General features: G+C 43.0%; 1 protein-coding gene across 1 annotated transcript in view; it reads right to left on the bottom strand.

The window, feature by feature from the left end:
- The window catches only part of LOC126484489 (neural-cadherin-like), a 351,697-nt gene extending 332,503 nt beyond the window's left edge, over positions 1 to 19,194 (bottom strand). The window contains exon 1 of the mRNA XM_050108024.1: positions 19,009 to 19,194. Within this exon, the coding sequence (XP_049963981.1) occupies positions 19,009 to 19,120 (112 nt within the window). The 5' untranslated portion in view covers positions 19,121 to 19,194. The remainder of the gene's footprint in view (positions 1 to 19,008) is intronic.
- Positions 19,195 to 20,546: the final 1,352 nt, after the last annotated feature.

Genomic DNA, 20,546 nt, shown 5'->3' with positions numbered 1-20,546 from the left:
AGGGGCCATATGTGTCTGGGTGCCGTGAATTCGTAGCTCAAGTACTTACTTCGATGACTTGCCTGTTAATTGATTTGAGTGTCTGTAGTGGCAATGTGAGTAAAGAATACTGACTATGAACAAATTAAGTTAATCCTAACAGTACTTGTATTACTGTAACTGCTGCCACTAATAGTGATAATAGTAATAATAATAATAATGACAATAACAGTGACAATAATAATAATAATAATAATAATAATGGTAGTGCCAGATATAAAAAGAATTTATAAGTGTACAAGGTAGATATTTTCTAATATAAGGAGTTCTAGGAAACGGAAATTTGAGGAGACTGCAACAGCTAGGAATCTTAGGAAAAGAAGATTTGGTTGGAAAGAAGGATGTACAAGGGTAACGAGTGTGTAAACGGACAATGATAATCATTTTCATCTACATCTACATTTATACTCCGCAAGCCACCCAACGGTGTGTGGCGGAGGGCACTTTACGTGCCACTGTCATTACCTCCCTTTCCTGTTCCAGTCGCGTATGGTTCGCGGGAAGAACGATTCCGGAAATCCTCCGTGCGCGCTCTAATCTCTCTAAGTTTACATTCGTGATCTCCTCGGGAGGTATAAGTAGGGGGAAGCAATATATTCGATACCTCATCCAGAAACGCACCCTCTCGAAACCTGGCGAGCAATCTACACCGCGATGCAGAGCGCCTCTCTTGCAGAGTCTGCCACTTGAGTTTATTAAACATCTCCGTAACGCTATCACGGTTACCAAATAACCCTGTGACGAAACGCGCCGCTCTTCTTTGGATCTTCTCTATCTCCTCCGTCAAACCGATCTGGTACGGATCCCACACTGATGAGCAATACTCAAGTATAGGTCGAACGAGTGTTTTGTAAGCCACCTCCTTTGTTGATGGACCACATTTTCCAAGCACTCTCCCAATGAACCTCAACCTGGTACCCGCCTTACCAACAATTAATCTTATATGATCATTCCACTTCAAATCGCTCCGCACGCATTCTCCCAGATATTTTACAGAAGTAACTGCTACCAGTGTTTGTTCCGCTATCATATAATCATACAATAAAGGATCCTTCTTTCTATGTATTCGCAATACATTACATTTGTCTATGTTAAGGGTCAGTTGCCACTCCCTGCACCAAGTGCCTATCCGCTGCAGATCTTCCTGCATTTCGCTACAATTTTCTAATGCTGCAACTTCTCTGTATACTACAGCATCATCCGCGAAAAGCCGCATGGAACTTCCGACACTATCTACTAGGTCATTTATATATATATTGTGAAAAGCAATGGTCCCATAACACTCACCTGTGGCACGCCAGAGGTTACTTTAACGTCTGTAGACGTCTCTCCATTGATAACAACATGCTGTGTTCTGTTTGCTAAAAACTCTTCAATCCAGCCACACAGCTGGTCTGATATTCCGTAGGCTCTTACTTTGTTTATCAGGCGACAGTGCGAAACTGTATCGAACGCCTTCCGGAAGTCAAGAAAAATAGTATCTACCTGGGAGCCTGTATCTAATATTTTCTGGGTCTCATGAACAAATAAAGCGAGTTGGGTCTCAAACTATCGCTGTTTCCGGAATCCATGTTGATTCCTACATAGTAGATTCTGGGTTTCCAAAAACGACATGATACTCGAGCAAAAAACATGTTCTAAAATTCTACAACAGATCGACGTCAGAGATATAGGTCTATAGTTTTGCGCATCTGCTCGACGACCATTCTTGAAGACTGGGACTAGCTGTGCTCTTTTCCAATCATTTGGAACCTTCCGTTCCTCTAGAGACTTGCGGTACACGGCTGTTAGAAGGGGGGCAAGTTCTTTCGCGTACTCTGTGTAGAATCGAATTGGTATCCCGTCAAGTCCAGTGGACTTTCCTCTGTTGAGTGATTCCAGTTGCTTTTCTATTCCTTGGACACTTATTTCGATGTCAGCCATTTTTTCGTTTGTGCGAGGATTTAGAGAAGGAACTGCAGTGCGGTCTTCCTCTGTGAAATAGCTTTGGAAAAAGATGTTTAGTATTTCAGCTTTACGCGTGTCATCCTCTGTTTCAATGCCATCATCATCCCGGAGTGTCTGGATATGCTGTTTCGAGCCACTTACTGATTTAACGTAAGACCAGAACTTCCTAGGATTTTCTGTCAAGTTGGTACATAGAATTTTACTTTCGAATTCACTGAACGCTTCACGCATAGCCCTCCTTACGCTAACTTTGACATCGTTTAGCTTCTGTTTGTCTGAGAGGTTTTGGCTGCGTTTAAACTTGGAGTGAAGCTCTCTTTGCTTTCGCAGTAGTTTCCTAACTTTGTTGTTGTACCACGGTGGGTTTTTCCCGTCCCTCACAGTTTTACTCGGCACGTACCTGTCTAAAACACATTTTACGATTGCCTTGAACGTTTTCCATAAACACTCAACATTGTCAGTGTCGGAACAGAAATTTTCGTTTTGATCTGTTAGGTAGTCTGAAATCTGCCTTCTGTTACTCTTGCTAAACAGATAAACCTTCCTCCCTTTTTTTATATTCCTATTTACTTCCATATTCAGGGATGCTGCAACGGCCTTATGATCACTGATTCCCTGTTCTGCACTTAAAGAGTCGAAAAGTTCGGGTCTGTTTGTTATCAGTAGGTCCAAGATGTTACCTCCACGAGTCGGTTCTCTGTTTAATTGCTCGAGGTAATTTTCGGATAGTGCACTCAGTATAATATCACTCGATGCTCTGTGCCTACCACCCGTCCTAAAAATCTGAGTGTCCCAGTCTATATCTGGTAAATTGAAATCTCCACCTAAGACTATAACATGCTGAGAAAATTTATGTGAAATGTAGTCCAAATTTTCTCTCAGTTGTTCTGCCACTAATGCTGCTGAGTCGGGAGGTCGGTAAAAGGAGCCAATTATTAACCTAGCTCGGTTGTTGAGTGTAACCTCCACCCATAATAATTCACAGGAACTATCCACTTCTACTTCACTACAGGATAAACTACTACTAACAGCGACGAACACTCCACCACCGGTTGCATGCAATCTATCCTTTCTAAACACCGTCTGTACCTTTGTAAAAATTTCGGCAGAATTTCTCTCTGGCTTAAGCCAGCTTTCTGTACCTATAACGATTTCAGCTTCGGTGCTTTCTATCAGCGCTTGAAGTTCTGGTACTTTACCAACGCAGCTTCGACAGTTGACAATTACAATACCGATTGCTGCTTGGTCCCCGCATGTCCTGACTTTGCCCCACACCCGTTGAGGCTGTTGCCCTTTCTGTACTTGCCCAAGGCCATCTAACCTAAAAAACCGCCCAGCCCACGCCACACAACCCCTGCTACCCGTGTAGCCGCTTGTTGCGTGTAGTGGACTCCTGACCTATCCAGCGGAACCCGAAACCCCACCGCCCTATGGCGCAAGTCGAGGAATCTGCAGCCCACACGGTCGCAGAACAGTCTCAGCCTCTGATTCAGACCCTCCACTCGGCTCTGTACCAAAGGTCCGCAGTCAGTCCTGTCGACTATGCTACAGATGGTGAGCTATGCTTTCATCCCGCTAGCGAGACTGGCAGTCTTCACTAAATCAGATAGCCGCCGGAAGCCAGAGAGGATTTCCTCCGATCCATAGCGACACACATCATTGGTGCCGACATGAGCGACCACCTGCAGATGGGTGCACCCTGTACCCTTCATGGCATCCGGAAGGACCCTTTCCACATCTGGAATGACTCCCCCCGGTATGCACACGGAGTGCACATTGGTTTTCTTCCCCTCTCTTGCTGCCATTTCCCTAAGGGGCCCCATTACGCGCCTGACGTTGGAGCTCCCAACTACCAGTAAGCCCACCCTCTGCGACCGCCCGGATCTTGCAGACTGAGGGGCAACCTCTGGAACAGGACAAGCAGCCGGGTCAGGCCGAAGATCAGTATCAGCCTGAGACAGAGCCTGAAACCGGTTCATCAGACAAACTGGAGAGGCCTTCCGTACAGCCCTCCGGAATGTCTTTCGCCCCCTGCCACACCTTGAGACGTCCTCCCACTCTACCACAGGTGAGGGATCAGCCTCAATGCGGGCAGTATCCCGGGCAACCACAGTCGTAGTCCGATCGGGGGATGCGTGGGACGAGCTGGCCGTCCCCGACAAACCCCCATCCGGACCCCCACAGTGATGCCCATTGGCAACAGCCTCAAGCTGTGTGACCGAAGCCAACACTGCCTGAAGCTGGGAGCGAAGGGATGCCAACTCAGCCTGCATCCGAACACAGCAGTTGCAGTCCCTATCCATGCTAAAAACTGTTTTGCAAAGAACGTCTGAACTAATCTACAGAGAGCGCAAACAAATCGACAAAATTTAAACGGTTATTAAAATACAAGATTGCCTAGTAAATGCAGTAATGCTGCTACTTGCGCACTGCTGACACACTGCTCGGCGGCGGAAGGAGACTACGCGAATTTACACTATTCAGGTAGTAAAACGCGATGCTACAACTCTCAAATACTATGATACGCCCGAAATTTATGAATTAAACAATGCAAGTACCAAAAACACGCAAAGAAATTAAGAATTAAGCTATGTAACAAATGAGTGAGCTAAGAGTATACGACTTGCTGCTGCAGCTGCTTATCCAACGGCGGCAGGGAGCACACTGATTGCTGTCAACAGCCGTTAAGTAATATATAAAATGCACACACTGCAGTTACGTGCTCAACCAAATTTAGATTTTCGTCTGTTATTCTTTTCTGAAGGAGAGAATTTGATGTTTGTCCCATATAAGGTTAAATGTGGTAGTGATTCCCGATATTTCGGGCTAATATGACTGGAATGACCAACTAGTACCGTTTGAGTTTTGGATGGGTTAAGCTTTTAACCCTTCGCTGCACCCATTTTGATAGTGCACACGGGACGGTATTAAAATTGTCGACAGCTGTCTTCAGGTTTATTGGTTTTACCATTAGATACGACTGGAGGTCGTCAGCGTACATGTGGTACTTGCAATAGGACAAAACTAATGACACTATTTACATGCGACGAAATTAGTATAGGACCTAATACGAAACCGTGGGGCACGCGTGATACTAACTATCATCATTGTGACTTTAGTCTGCAAAGTCTGGCAAGTAAAATGTTGAAGCCCACAATTTCAAATGGCTTTGCTGAAGTCTAAGAAGCACTTGATAAGTGGCTCTTGTGCATCCATGGCAAGCTTCAGGTCATCTATTACGCTTATTAAGTTATACGCTGTGCTGCGATGTTTACAAATACCTAATTGGTATTCGTCTAGTAGATTGTTTGTGGTTAGGTAGTATGTTAGCTGGATGTGGACTATATATTCTAAGGCCTTGGACAGTGCAGGAAGAACGCAAATAGGTCGGAAATCAGAGGGAGCTGTGGCAACGTTCTTTTTAGATAGTGGCTCAACTAGTCCCTATTTAATGACCTCAGGAAAAACACTTGAGGTTAAGGAATAATTGACGATGTCTGTTATAGTGGGTAATAGCTTCATCATTTGGACTGTGATGTCATCATGTCCAGCAGATGCTGATCTGATACACATGATGGCTTTTTTAACGGTGTTGCAAGTAACAAGCTTTAGATAGAATTTTTCGTGGTTACAGTCATTTACCCCCATGATGTAATCAGTGAGCCTCTGCTTCACTTGTGGTTCAATTGTGGTTGTAGGTAATGTGAAGTAGCAGTTCAGTTCTTCGGCTGAAACAGTCGGATCATCTGCAGTTTTCACTTTGCCTGTACCAAGACCACGCAAATTTTCCCATAGGACAGCTGGTCTATTTCCGTTATCGCTTAATGTAAGGGATTGCCTGAGTTTTACGTTTCTCGCAGTATCACTGCCTCTGCATGTAAGCGACTTGATTTACAGGCGTGGGGCGTAATTTTTATGCCCGATGTGTAACGTCTCTGAGATTCATTTTGATCGTAAGTAGTGTACTAAGCAGTCATTTGAAGTTTAAATGCTTAACAGAATAATTAAAAGAAGGTGGCATTTTCCCCTTTTGCTGCATTAAGTTTAGTTGCTCACCACTAGTTTCAGCTTTCTGGGCCATTCTCAAGTGATTTTGTGGTTTTGCAATAGAAAACTGTGCCTTAGATATTGAAATGATAGCAAAATTGGAAAATTCCATCCTCCGTTTGCTGCCATGAAGAAATAAAATAATTGTTAAAATGAATTCCACGTCTGAGCAATCTACAGTATGTACCCCACTCCACATAAACCCCACGATATAATATTTAAAGTGCAGATGCAGAAGATTCTGTCAGCTTAACCCAACTCTGAGTTCCTGACCCACTTCCTCGCCTGCTACACGACCACATAGGCACAGGGACGCACTCCAGCGGAACAGCTGCAAGGTCGCTGTCACCAAACTTTGTGGGACATCCTGAGGCTAACAACATGGCTATGCCAGCCTCCGGAAGGGTCCTGCGATGGACATCTGAGTCATCAGAGTCGACCGGAGACGACAAAGGTTCCTGTGGACTCTAATGGCACCATGCTCGTCAGACACGCCAACCAGCAGCCCTCACTCTTAGTGGCTTCTACCTCAAGACAACCACTGCCGCTCCTACATCCTATTCAGTCTAACTTCAGCAGCGTCTGAGGTTCAGTGCCGTCTATCTCCAGCACCACTAACTACTAGCACAGATATCGGGACCAGGACCCCAGCTGCAGCTGACTCAAGCTTCAGCACCATGACCCTGCTGCAAGCAGAGGACACAACGACACCAGACATCGCAACGGAGGGCGAACATTTAGTTGACTTGCCCACCTACACTTCCCGCCTACTAGTACGGCAATCACGATACTGACAGGGACCCTTCTATCCGTACGCGGCAATTAAAGGGGGGAGTGGATGGATGCTGTATCTCTCCCATCCAACTGCGAGCTCGGTACCCTGCGATGTCCACTATCAACGAATCCTTCTCTGACCAGTAAGAGACCCCAGGGCACTGTTGTATGGGCCTGGCCGCTGACGGCAAGCCGCAAATAAAACCTACCCACCGGACAGCTGAAAAACCCTTTGAATCGTGCATCGTGCTGTGCTTAAGAGGGGACATTGATACAAAACACACACTATTTCAAAAATGCACCAAATCCACAGTTTTGGTGATATGGCAATGAAATTTTTATCACGCTTTACGTGAAGGTAATACATTTACATATAAAGGAATTTGAAGTTTTATTTTCAAAAAATAATGTATGTTCCTTTTTCTCAGAAAGTATTCAAGAGATTTCTCTGTTCAAAAATGGTTCAAATGGCTCTGAGCACTATGGGACTTAACTTCTGAGGTCATCAGTCCCCTAGAACTTAGAACTACTTAAACCTAACTAACCTAAGGACATCACACACATCCATGCCCGAGTCAGGATTCGAACCTGCGACCGTAGCGGTCGCGCGGTTCCAGACTGTAGCGCCTAGAATCGCTCGGCCACTCCGGCCGGAATTTCTCAATTCCATCTCTTTATACGTCGTAAGCTTGTCTCATGAGGTGTTTGGAATAGGTCAAATAGGAGAATATTCATAATTTTTAAATTATAATTCCACAAGTACAATTTTAAATTCATGCAAAATTCCAAGCACTTTGCCCCACATCTCAGCTTTCAATCACAGTTCCAAAATTTGCTCTTGAGACAACGTTTATTAGGTTTACAGAAATATCTGTACAAAATTTCATAATTCTAGCATTCATAGAGTCTGAGGAAAAGGTACATAAACTTTAAAAAACGAACTTTTCAGGAAACGCAATTTTAAGTTCAACCTAACGTTTTTCCTTCAGTCTGTTCTTCAGAAGGCACCACATTTGCACTCTGGGTCATCTTTCCCTTCAAGGCTTCTCTTCTGGCTTCTTGTTGTCTGTCTTCTTTCCCTTACCAGGTCTTCAACTGACTTTTCAGCTGCAGAGACGCGCTGTAAAGGTATTTTTCCCAGGATGTCTTGAGTAAAATTTCCTATCTTGAAGCCTATTCTTTCTAATGCCTTCATCCTCCCGACGTTCCTACCATTAAATACAATAACTGCATCATAAGTTTCAATTATGACAATTGTAGCAGATGCAAATGTGTTTTTAGGGCATTGTTTCCATATGAGTGAATTTAGAGACTCATTTGGATTTTGCGATTTGCCATGAACACACTTTTTGAGAAGTGCAGGATCGGCCAAAGATGATCTATAAAACCAAAGACTATGTAACACGGCCTTCTAGATGTATCCTGCACACGTCTGGTTGAAAGTAATACACAGAATCGTTGTTCACTGAGCTGATATTGAAGTGCTGCTTCAAAGTGTGGGTGTACCAGGGAGACCGCGTTACTCTTTTGATTAATTTTCGGATGCGATTTCAACATTGAAACTTTGGGAATTTATTGAGAGAGGGAGAGAGAGAGAGCATCACCGCAAAAAGATTCTGTGATTGTCTCCGCATGTTTGTATAGTTCCTCTGTAGGTTTCTTGATCCATATTCCATTGCTGTTAGTTGCACCAAATATTTTCCTAAGTATTTTCTGTTCTACTTTTTCTAGTTGTCTGATTCGAGTATGCCCTAGGATTATTGCGGTCTCTGCTGCATAAAGTGCTTCGGGCAGCACCACCGTGTCAGAGTGGCGTAATTTGTCTTTTTGTCAGATAGACTTCTTGTTGTAATGATTCCACAGTACTTTGTATGCCTTGTACAGTTTAGTTTTTCTTTCTTCGTTTGAGTCTCTGTTATGTCCGTTCATTTGTAGTGTTTCACCGAGGTATTTGAAGATTGCCGTTTTGTAAATCGTGCCGCACTTTGTGTTCAGGGATGAGAGTTTCTTTTCATAAGAAATCTGTAGTCCAGTTTTGGAAGCGATTTCGTGTAGTTTTTCAATAGCTTCTTTCGTTTCGTTTATACCTTTCGTAACAATCGCCAAATTGTCTGCAAAAGCCAGGCAGTTAATGGGTAGGTTTCCTAAGGCTATGCCCTGTTGTGATATTTCAAATCCTTTTATTACCTTATCTAGCTTTAGATTGAAAAGGAGAGGTGAGAGGCCATCGCCTTGTTGGACACCTGTGCAAATTTCAAAGGGCTCTGATAGTTCCCCACAGAACTTTACTTTGGAAGTCGTGTTGGTCAAGGTTTGCTTTATGATAGTCAGTGTTTTGTTGTCTACTTTGCATTCAGCTGGAATTTTCAAGAGATAGTTACTTAATATAGTTTACTCTCTCCTTTTTGTTGCACAATAAGTAAACCAGTGTGATGCTGGATTATAGATCAAATATCAAATAAAAAAGATACCTGTCAAAGAAGAAATTATGACTTTTATATTTGTGCGAGAAATATATACTATTCTATTCAGTAACTGATTTAAGATAGGGTGTATTTACTTTGATGTCAGCAGATTTTTTTTTTTTTTTTAATTTAACTTTTGTATGTGCTTCATCTGTGAACAACATATCGGAAGGCCACAGTTACGGAGTGGTCCTACATTTCTCTCTGTCCGGTCACCTGTTCTGAACTGCAAAAGTAGTATAGAATGCAGACAAAAAGGCATATTATGAAGCTTTATTTTGTATGAAGATAAAGGTACACAGATGTTCACAATTTACTTTTAGGTGTAACTATAGTTGAAGGTTGTAGAGGAGAAGCACATGATGTTTCTCGTATGAGCAAGCGCTGATTTCTCCGTTGCGTGGGAGCCAGGGGAGGCAGTTCCCGATCGCCGCATGCTCTGCGACCCCTACCTACACGCTGACAATGGCGCACAAAAATTCAAACTGAAACGACAGTGGATCTCCTTAACTGATATTGTTGCTCGACGTCAGTACTGCAACTGGCTTTTACAGTAGGTGCATGACAGACAGGTTGGTCCCGAAATAGTCTTTTTCCTAGTAATGCATGGCTGCATTTACCGGGTATTTGACACACAGAACAATCGACGTTGTAGCTACGAACATCCTCTATAGTTACTTACATCAATAGCCTCTCTGCATGACGTGCAAACAGGCGTATCTTGTGCAATTAATGCAACACGAATTATTAGACCGACCATTTCCCTCTAAACCGTAACTTATTATAGATATGTGAACAACATAGTGCAATCTTTTTTCAGAGAACAATCAACTAACGTAAAGATCTAGTGTTATTTCATGCACGACAATGCAAGAGCATACACCGCAAATGTTTTTGATTTTAGGAACCATCCTTGATAGTTCTCTAAAAAAGACTAAAGCACATCGTTCACATGCTTATTACAAGTCACGGTTTGCTGAAAAAAAGATCGGTTCGATAATTCATGTTGGACTATTGTTCTCCAGGGTCCTGTTTTCACACTATTCAGAAGCTCTTGACGTAATTACTGACGAATTTCAGAGGTCCAATGTCGATTATTCTAAAAGTTCATGTGCCCCAGTAAATGCAACAATGAATTACCAGAGAAATCGACGTTTCAGGGTCAATCTCTCCATCACACTCTACAGCAGTAGCCAGTTGAAGTACTGATGTTGAGCAACAGTATCTAAATTGGTCAGTCGATGCACTGCCGCTATTTCATAAGGCTTCAGTTTGCCTTTGCAGGCTGCTTTTGAAGAAGATGCTACTGCTGGACTGATAAACGGGGCACTGATTTTCTCAGTCATCTTTCCCAGGCCTCTAGTCATAGCCTGCCACAGGAGTATTGGTTCACGCTTACCGCCAGACACTGCGCTTGTGTCGTAGGTAAAACTCCAAGGATTCACGAGAGCAGCTTATGTCAACGGACAAGTAGAAACATTGAGTTATAACAAAATTGGCGACATATTTGGGAAAAATCTAGTAGTGCAACAACATTATTATAATTGATGCTCTAATTGGCTATGCTTCACTAAGTTACAAATTCCTGCCATTTACAACCACACAGTACCAGATTTTTTAATTTATACATGAGCTTCGAACGGTCTGATAGATTTCTTCCGCTTGTATCTCCATCAGTGTCTACATACATGCTCTTCCCATTGTACCTGTTATTAGGGTTTCTTCTGGTCCCATTCATGGAGCGCGGGAAAAATGATTCTTTAGGTGCCTCGTGCGCGCTGTGATTAATGTAATCTTGTCCTCACGATGCCTCCGGGAGAGACACGTAAGAAGCTGTAGTATGTTCATAGAGTCACACTACTTTTTTAGTAGGCTTCTTCGGGATAGTTTGCGCCTATCTTCAACTGCCCGACAGTTCAGTTGCCTGCCGGTTCAGTCTTCCACAGGTTGAGCAAACCTGTGACCAGTCATGCTGCCCTTCTCTGTATATGTTAAGTATCCTCTGTTAGACCTATATGGCCGGCCGGAGTGGCCGAGCGGTTAAAGGCGCTACAGTCTGGAACCGCACTACCGCTACGGTCGCAGGTTCGAATCCTGCCTCGGGCATGGATGTGTGTGATGTCCTTAGGTTAGTTAGGTTTAAGTAGTTCTAAGTTCTAGGGGACTTATGACCACAGCAGTTGAGTCCCATAGTGCTCAGAGCCATTTTTTTTGTTAGACCTATTTGGTACGGGTCCCCATACTCTTGAGCAATATTCTAAGATAGATTGCAAGAGTGATTGTAAACAATTTCTTTTGTAGACTGATCACATTTCCCTATTAGACTACCTATAAACCAATGTCTGCCAGCTGCTTTACCTAAAAGTGAACCTATGTGACAATTTCATTTCGTATCCCTACAGAGTGTCACACCCAGGTATTTATATGCCCTGACCGATTGCAACTGTGAAATCAGAGAGCAATATTTTTTGAAGGTTCAAATCTAAAACAAATGCACTTCAGTTTCGTGTAGCGTTTTGTGATTGCCCCATAACGCCCAAGGCTAGTCATGGGCGAACTCCTGGGTTGCCTCGTGCTACGTGTTAAGACACTGGTTTCCATAAATCGATTAAGCCAAATGTCAAATTCCTCCCTTTGAACGGAACATGGCCGATTCCCTTCCACTTAACGTAGAAGGGAAACGCGAAAAATATATTTTTTGTACGAGGGTAGTTCAATAAGTAATGCAACACATTTTTTTTCTGAAACAGGGGTTGTTTTATTCAGCATTGAAATACACCAGGTTATTCCCCAATCTTTTAGCTACACAACACTATTTTTCAACGTAATCTCCATTCAATGCTACGGCCTTACGCCACCTTGAAATGAGGGCCTGTATGCCTGCACGGTACCATTCCACTGGTCGATGTCGGAGCCAACGTCGTACTGCATCAATAACTTCATCATCCGCGTAGTGCCTCCCATGGATTGCGTCCTTCATTGGGCCAAACATATGGAAATCCGACGGTGCGAGATCGGGGCTGTAGGGTGCATGAGGAAGAACAGTCCACTGAAGTTTTGTGAGCTCCTCTCGGGTGCGAAGACTTGTGTGAGGTCTTGCGTTGTCATGAAGAAGGAGAAGTTCGTTCAGATTTTTGTGCCTATGAACACGCTGAAGTCGTTTCTTCAATTTCTGAAGAATAGCACAATACACTTCAAGGTTTATCATTTGACCATGGGGAAGGACATCGAACAGAATAACCCCTTCAGCGTCCCAGAAGACTGTAACCATGACTTTACCGGCTGAGGGTATGGCTTTAAACTTTTTCTTGGTAGGGGAGTGGGTGTGGCGCCACTCCATTGATTACCGTTTTGTTTCAGGTTCGAAGTGATGAACCCATGTTTCATCGCCTGTAACAATCTTTGACAAGAAATTGCCACCCTCAGCCACATGACGAGCAAGCAATTCCGCACAGATGGTTCTCCTTTGCTCTTTATGGTGTTCGGTTAGACAACGAGGGACCCAGCGGGAACAAACCTTTGAATATCCCAACTGGTGAACAATTGTGACAGCACTACCAACAGAGATGTCAAGTTGAGCACTGAGTTGTTTGATGGTGATCCGTCGATCATCTCGAACGAGTGTGTTCGCACGCTTCGCCATTGCAAGAGTCACAGCTGTGCACGGCCGGCCCGCACGCGGGAGATCAGACAGTCTTGCTTGACCTTGCGGCGATGATGACACACGCTTTGCCCAACGACTCACCGTACTTTTGTCCACTGCCAGATCACCGTAGACATTCTGCAAGCGCCTATGAATATCTGAGATGCCCTGGTTTTCCGCCAAAAGAAACTCGATCACTGCCCGTTGTTTGCAACGCACATCCGTTACAGACGCCATTTTAACAGCTCCGTACAGCGCTGCCACCTGTCGGAAGTCAATGAAACTATACGACACGAAGCGTGAATGTTTGAAAATATTCCACAAGAAATTTCCGGTTTTTTCAACCAAAATTGGCCAAGAAAAAAATGTGTTGCATTACTTATTGAACTGCCCTCGTACATACTGCGGGATTATAATCAAGCTGACGGTGTTCCGAGAGCTGTAGTGCAGGCTATATACTTTTGCAGGACACTGAAACACCATAGGTATGTTCATAAATCATTGTACTCACGGAACATGCTGAAAAAATAATAGTTCTACCGTCTGCCACAAGGTGAAAATATGGCGCTGTAAGCAGTCAGAATGTGAAATTTTTCTTGTTTTGACGTCAGTATGCTGCTTGTCACTTTGCGACGCATGTTTATTTATTTTGTGAAATGACTGTTGATATAAACGATTAAGAACATTGAAGTAACCAGAATGAGATTTTCACTCTCCAGCGGAGTGTGCAGTTTTAATCTGCCAGGAAGTTTCATATCAACGTTGAAGTTTTCCGTACGAAACGTAATAGCTATCCAGAAGAAAGACGGTGCACTGCTGGTAAGGTTGTTTTATCAGAACGGCAGCAAAAGCAGCTATGCCTTGTGAGAATATCGCTGACAGAAACGGCTGCGAAGAGATCCCATGTCAATAAATGGGCTAAGGAGTATGATGAAGAAATTTGAAGAGTTAGGTGGTGCAACAGGGAGAGCAAGGCCGCCATTTCCAATGGCAGTTGTTAATGAAGTTGCTGGAGCTATAGCCCACCGTGCAGCACATGCCTCAAATTCTGTAGCAAGTACTCGGGCTGTGTCACGGGAATTGTCTCTCCCACTGCCAACAATGATTTTGTGGCGTATTTTACCCTGGTATCCCTACAAGATTCAGAATGTGCACCAAGTGAAGCCTCAAGATAGTTTCAACTCTGTAATTTTGCCCTTAAGTTTTTTGCGCGCTTGGAAATGGATGACATGTGGCCATCGAATATTCTTCTGAAGGACGAGGAACATTTTAATTGCATTGTGCCGTGAATACACAGAAGTGTAGCATATGGGGTTCCAGTCCATCGCATGCTGTTCAGTAACATCCACTACACTCAGCTTATGTGACCGTATGATATGGTTTCACAGGCTCCTTCTTTCTTACTCTGTTTTTCTAGAGGAGATGACACCTCGTGGGCCTGTTACGTATACAGAGACATCTGCACGTTATAAGGACCTCTTTGTGCAACACGTGATTCCAGATTAGCAAGAAAGCAACTGTGTCCACAGCTCTATTTTCATGAAAGATGGGGCGACACTGTATTTCGCTTGCCATGTGAAAGATTTGCTTTTCGTAACCTTCGGTAACGACCGCATCACGTTGCGGCGACGCGGTTCCTTCCGACCCTTTACGACGAAACCTGCACCTACCCGTGAACACTGTCTCAGCAGATCATCAGTATGAGTCGGGAAGCCGAGCGAAACCTACTGTACTTCGACGTGAACCAGGCTGCAATTAAAGTCACTAAACTGCGTTTCAGGAGAAAGTTTTCACACGAAATGAAAGGTTGGAAATTTTGTCCTTAACTAATATATTCTGAAACGTAGGTGAACAAGTATCACTGCCAAGCTCATGCTAGTCTTAACACAGTCACTCACAATCCCTTTCACTCACGTTAGCAAGTTTATAGTGTTGCATTTCCCGAAAACGTAATAGCTACAAAATATACGGATTGTTTTTGATTGAGAATGCTCGACAAATATTAAGTCTGTCGGTACCTAATGCAGTCACAGTTTTTAGCCTCCGAGCTGCTCAATACGCCACGCGGAATTTATGTCTTTTTTCGTCACAAAATTCACTTAAAAATTCCGAAATTTCTGCACACCCATCGGAATAATTATGCCGCCACTTTACAACACTTTTGATGTATGAATCACTGCTAGATCTGGCAACTTATCATTTCCATCGGAATTACTACTACACACGTCCGAACTGTTTCATGGCTAGGCACCGACTCCTCTCTAGAATACCCTGTCTTCTCTACCAACAGAGAAAGGCGCGCAAAGAATATTGCTTTACCATTCGTCAGTTTACTCAACAGCCAATAGCAAAACAACATTCTCCCGTGTCAGTCCGCGCTTTTCATCAATAACCAAACCTAACGACTGCACTTTTTACCTACGTAATTATCTAGTATGCTGAACTTTTGTTTATGCATAAAGTTATTATTATTGTTATGTATACCTGAATTAACTTTTCCTTTACCATAAACTTGCCGCCCGGGATTAGTCATGGACTGTGCGGCTGGTCCCGGCGGAGGTTCGAGTCCTCCCTCGGGCGTGGGTTTGTGTGTTTGTCCTTAGGATAATTTAGGTTAAGTAGTGTGTAAGCTTAGGGACTGATGACGTTAGCAGTCAAGTCCCATAAGATTTCACACACATATGAACATTTTTGAACCATAAACTTACTTTACAAATCTATTCTACAAAAATCCCCTTTGTCCACATCCATACTTCTTCGAAATGTTCCCACACTAAATCCCACTACATAACTCGTTAAACAATTATCTTCATATTAATCTTAAACCACACTCACGCATCATTGATACTGCTAAAACACATTCATAACATTTTACATACACAAAAAGACATAATAACTCTTTATGAAAATACTAAAACAGTTTATGAAAAACATTCCATTACTTTAGTGCACTCTAGAGGGCACAATCGAAACTAAAACACAGTCCCCTATCCGATACTGTCCTCTATCGGCTGATACATAAACAACGTGCGCGTCGAATCTCGCGTCACCATCTGTCACCATCCAGCTCTGAGACACATCTCCCACTTAACCGCCTACAAGGCAGGATCGATATACGGCGCTACGCCCCAACGTCTAGCCAATTTCAAGGTGTGTGGCCTTCCAGATCCTCCGACCTGACTTGTGGTTGTGTCGATATTTGAAAGATCGTGTGTATCAGGGATGTATCCGGACTCTCCCTGATATGAAGGATAGCATACGATGAGATATAGCTCTGATTACACAGACCAGCTGTCGACCACACTGTGTTACGGATGCAGTATGTTGCTGAGTCGGGAGACCATGTAGAACACATGTTGTAGCCTGTGATCATATCCTAGTAATCGTGCCAGACCCACGATTATCATGTGTCTAATCGTTCCTCTCCTTTCCCTGCAACCACATGATATTTTTACCTGATGGCAGAAAGTGGGAGTATTATCAATTTCAGCATACTCCGCGAGCGCACAGATTAATGAACATGCTTACGATGTTTCAGTGTCCTGCAGTGTATACAGCCTGCAGTGAAACACTAGAAACACCATCAGTTTAATTTTAACCTCCCGGCACTTCATTTTTAAAGGTATAAGTAAGAGAATTAGGAACATACTATAATGCATTTTTGAATCTTTCTGACAGGTCATAGTTATGTGCTGCAACGGGAATTCGGGTGCGAATCCAGAGCTCTTCATGCACGAATCACAATACGACTTAATAACTTCAGTTCTGCAGTACCTCTCTCGTAAGTTCCAAATTACATAAAAGTTCTCGTGCAACCCGTAACTTGCGAAGTCGGGTCGATATTCGTGCATCGACAGCGCAACTGGTAAGAACACTGCTCGCAGCAATCAAATGTTTCTAGGTTTAATTTATCATGAGGGCACACATCAGAAGACACTATGCAGCAGATTGAAAGATTCCATCTGGAAATGTGTTACTGTTTTACAAATTTTTAGTATTATGTCATTCAGTGGGGTTATACGTTCTGCAGCTGCAATAGTGTAAATTAAATTGGTATGCCATAGCTTAGCTATAAAACTAATATTACAATACTGTCGATAATCTGGAATTCGTAACTTCAGTTAAGGATTTCAGACGCTTTTGTCACGTCCAGTGTGATAGCAGCTTGCAGAAGATAACCGTTTTCAATGTAAGTGGACGGATATTTTACACTGTGTGTACTACAGTTTTCTTCTAAAATTGCGAAGTATCTATCGTAGGGTGTTTTAAATGAAAGTAAGCTGGAAACAGACAACGAAAGCAGTATATTAGGGCAGAGAAATAAAGGACGATGGTCGAAGTAGACGTGATATAAAATGCACACTGGCAATAGCAAGTAAATCTTTTATGTAAAAGAGAAATTTTTACATCGAATATAGACATTTGTGTTAAAAAGTCTTTTCTGAAGATCTTTGCGTGGAATTCGGGCTTGTACTGATATAAAACGTGGGTGACAAGCTACCCAGACAAGAAGAAAAAATGGTTCAAATGGCTCTGAGCACTATGGGACTTAACTTCTGAGGTCATCAGTCCCCTAGAACTTAGAACTAATTAAACCTAACTAACCTAAGGACATCACACAGATACATGCCCGAGGCTGGATTCGAACCTGCGACCGTAGCGGTCGCGCGGTTATAGACTGTAGCGCCTAGAACCGCTCGGCCAACCCGGCAGGTAGACAAGAAGAGAATAGAAGCTTTTGAAAAGCGCTACAACAGAAGAATGTTTAACATTAGATGGGGTGTGAGGTAAGTAATGAGGAGGTACCGAATGGAACAGGGGAGAAAACAAATTTATGGTACAATTTGGCTGAAAGAAGGGATAAATTGAAAGGACAGATATTAAGACAACGAATAATAGTGAAGCTGTTAAAAATCATCATCATCGTCTTCAAGGACCAGGCCGTTTGACGTATTCCGTCTCATCTCTTTAAGGGAGGTCCAACGTTGCTCTTGTCGGTCGGGTTATATTGTATTGCCGCTTTAGGTATTCTATCATAAAACATGCTTTGGATATGGTCTTTCCAGTTCAGTTGGTACTTTTCAATTGCATTTTTAATAGGTTCAACATATAGTTATTGTCTAATGTCAGTATTTCTTTTACGGTTCAACAACGGATGTCTCGCTACAAAGAGGAGGAAGTTGATATTCGATGATTCGATTCGTCGTAATTGATCAGATGCTGGGGTCCAACATTCCATACCATACAACAGCAAAGGTAATGCTATTGCTTTGTAGAGTTTTATTAATGTTTCTTTCTGTACGTTATCTACTAATGTACGTTGTACAGCTCTACAGAAATGTGTGAATCTGGCCAATTTTAGCTCTATCTCATCTGACGTCGAAAATTTAAAACTTACCGTAAATATTTAAACTCTCTTACTTCTTCAATTATTTGTCCATCAACAACGATTTTAGCTCTTACGGGTTCAGGCCTTGAAATGGCATCACTTTTGTTTTATCTGTTGACATTCAGATTCCGTATGTGGGGAAATTTGTCTCAATTTGTGTACTAGAATCTGAACCTATTCTACAGATTCTCCTATTATAATACGAGCATCAGCATGCAGCATAGTCATAAAATTAAAATTAGTACTTCTGAATGTGCCATTAAATAAAGTCAATTATTTGCGATTGATATCGTCAGTTTTAACGTTGATAATGGTGCGATGTATAATTGGAGAGGGAAGGGTGTAAAAATTGTAGAGGGACAGGTACACTTGACTGCAGTAAGCAGGTTCAACTATCTGTAGGGTGTAATAGTTATGTAAAAGTGAAGAGTCTGTACAGGACATATTGGCGTGGAAACCTGCGTCAAACCAGTCTTGGGAGAGAAGATCATGACCACTACTACCACTACCACAACAACAACAAATTGGGCAGCTCTGCTTTAGGAGTACTCCACAATTTTACTATCGTTTGTTACCGTCGTCGAATACTAGATGTAACACGACTGACTTTCACGTGCGACAGCAGATTACTTTAGCGAACAAAGTGGCGTGGGAGTGTCTATTTCCAAAGCTATCAAACCAAAAGGTAAGGTCGGGGTACTCACTGCGGTCGCGCACGATGAAGTAGTGGATGTTGTGGTCGGTGTCCGGGTCGCGGGCCTGCAGCGTGAAGACGGGCGTGTTGGGCGGTGCGTTCAGCTGCACCACGGCCTGCATCGGCAGCGGCCGGTTGATGAAGTACGGCGGCTCGTCGTTCACGTCCTTCACATGGATGATCACGCGCTGGTTGTCCGTGTCTGCAGCACAAAGAACGCCAAGCGTTACTTTCTGGATATAGTTTTCACACCATATCAGTCACGTGACATTGTAGTACACACACACACACACACACACACACACACACACACACACACACACACACACACACATATATATATATATATATACATATATATATATATATATATATATATATATATATATATATATATATATATATATATATATAGCTCCCTATGACCAGCATTGTACACAGTCTTCAGGTGACATGTAATACAGTGTCTATATATACAAGATCCTCCAATGCTACTGACACGGTCAAATATCTCACGAAATAAGCATCAAACCAAAAAACTACAAAGAACGAAACTTGTATAGCTTGAAGGGGGAAACCAGATGGCGCTATGGTTGGTCCGCTAGATGGCGCTGCCATAGGTCAAACGGATATCAACTGCGTTTTTTTTTTTTTTTTAATAGGAACCCCCATTTCTTATTACATATTCGTGTAGTACGTAAAGAAATATGAATGTTTTAGTTGGACCACTTTTTTCGCTATGTGATCGATGGCGCTCTAATAGTCACAAACATATGGCTCACAATTTTAGACGAACAGTTGGCAACAGGTAGGTTTTTTAAATTAAAATACGGAACGTAGGTACGTTTGAACATTATATTTCGGTTGTTCTAATGTGATACATGTACCTTTGTGAACTTATCATTTCTGAGGACGCATTATGTTACGGCGTGATTACCTGTAAATACCACATTAATGCAACAAATAGCCGAGCGGTCTAAGGCGCTGTTGTCATGGACTGTGCGGCTGGTCCCGGCGGAGGTTCGAGTCCTCCCTCGGGCATGGGTGTGTGTGTTTGTCCCTAGGTTCATTTAGGTTACGTAGTGTGTAAGCTTTGGGACTGATGACCTTAACAGTTAAGTCCCATAAGATTTCACACACATTTGAACATTTTTAAACAATACAACAAATGCTCAAAATGATGTCCGTCAACCTCAATGCAGTTGGAAATAGGTGTAACGACATTCCTCTCAACAGCGAGTAGTTCGCCTTCCGTAACATTCGCCATGCATTGACAATGCGCTGACGCATGCTGTCAGGCGTTTTCGGTGGATCACGATGGCAAATATCCTTCAACTTTCCCCACAGAAAGAAATCTGTGGACGTCAGATCCGGTGCGGGCCGTGGTATGATGCTTCGACGACCAATCCACCTGTCATAAAATATGCTATTCAATACCACTTCAACCGCACGCGAGCTATGTGCCGGACATCCATCGTGTTGGAAGTACATCGCCATTGTGTCATGCAGTGAAACATCTTGTAGTAACATCGGTAGAATATTACGTAG

Source organism: Schistocerca serialis, chromosome 6 (assembly GCF_023864345.2).
Source record: "Schistocerca serialis cubense isolate TAMUIC-IGC-003099 chromosome 6, iqSchSeri2.2, whole genome shotgun sequence".
Taxonomy (NCBI): domain Eukaryota; kingdom Metazoa; phylum Arthropoda; class Insecta; order Orthoptera; family Acrididae; genus Schistocerca; species Schistocerca serialis.
The sequence above is the reverse complement of the archived record's forward strand: the minus strand, read 5'-3'. Positions and strand labels throughout refer to the sequence as shown.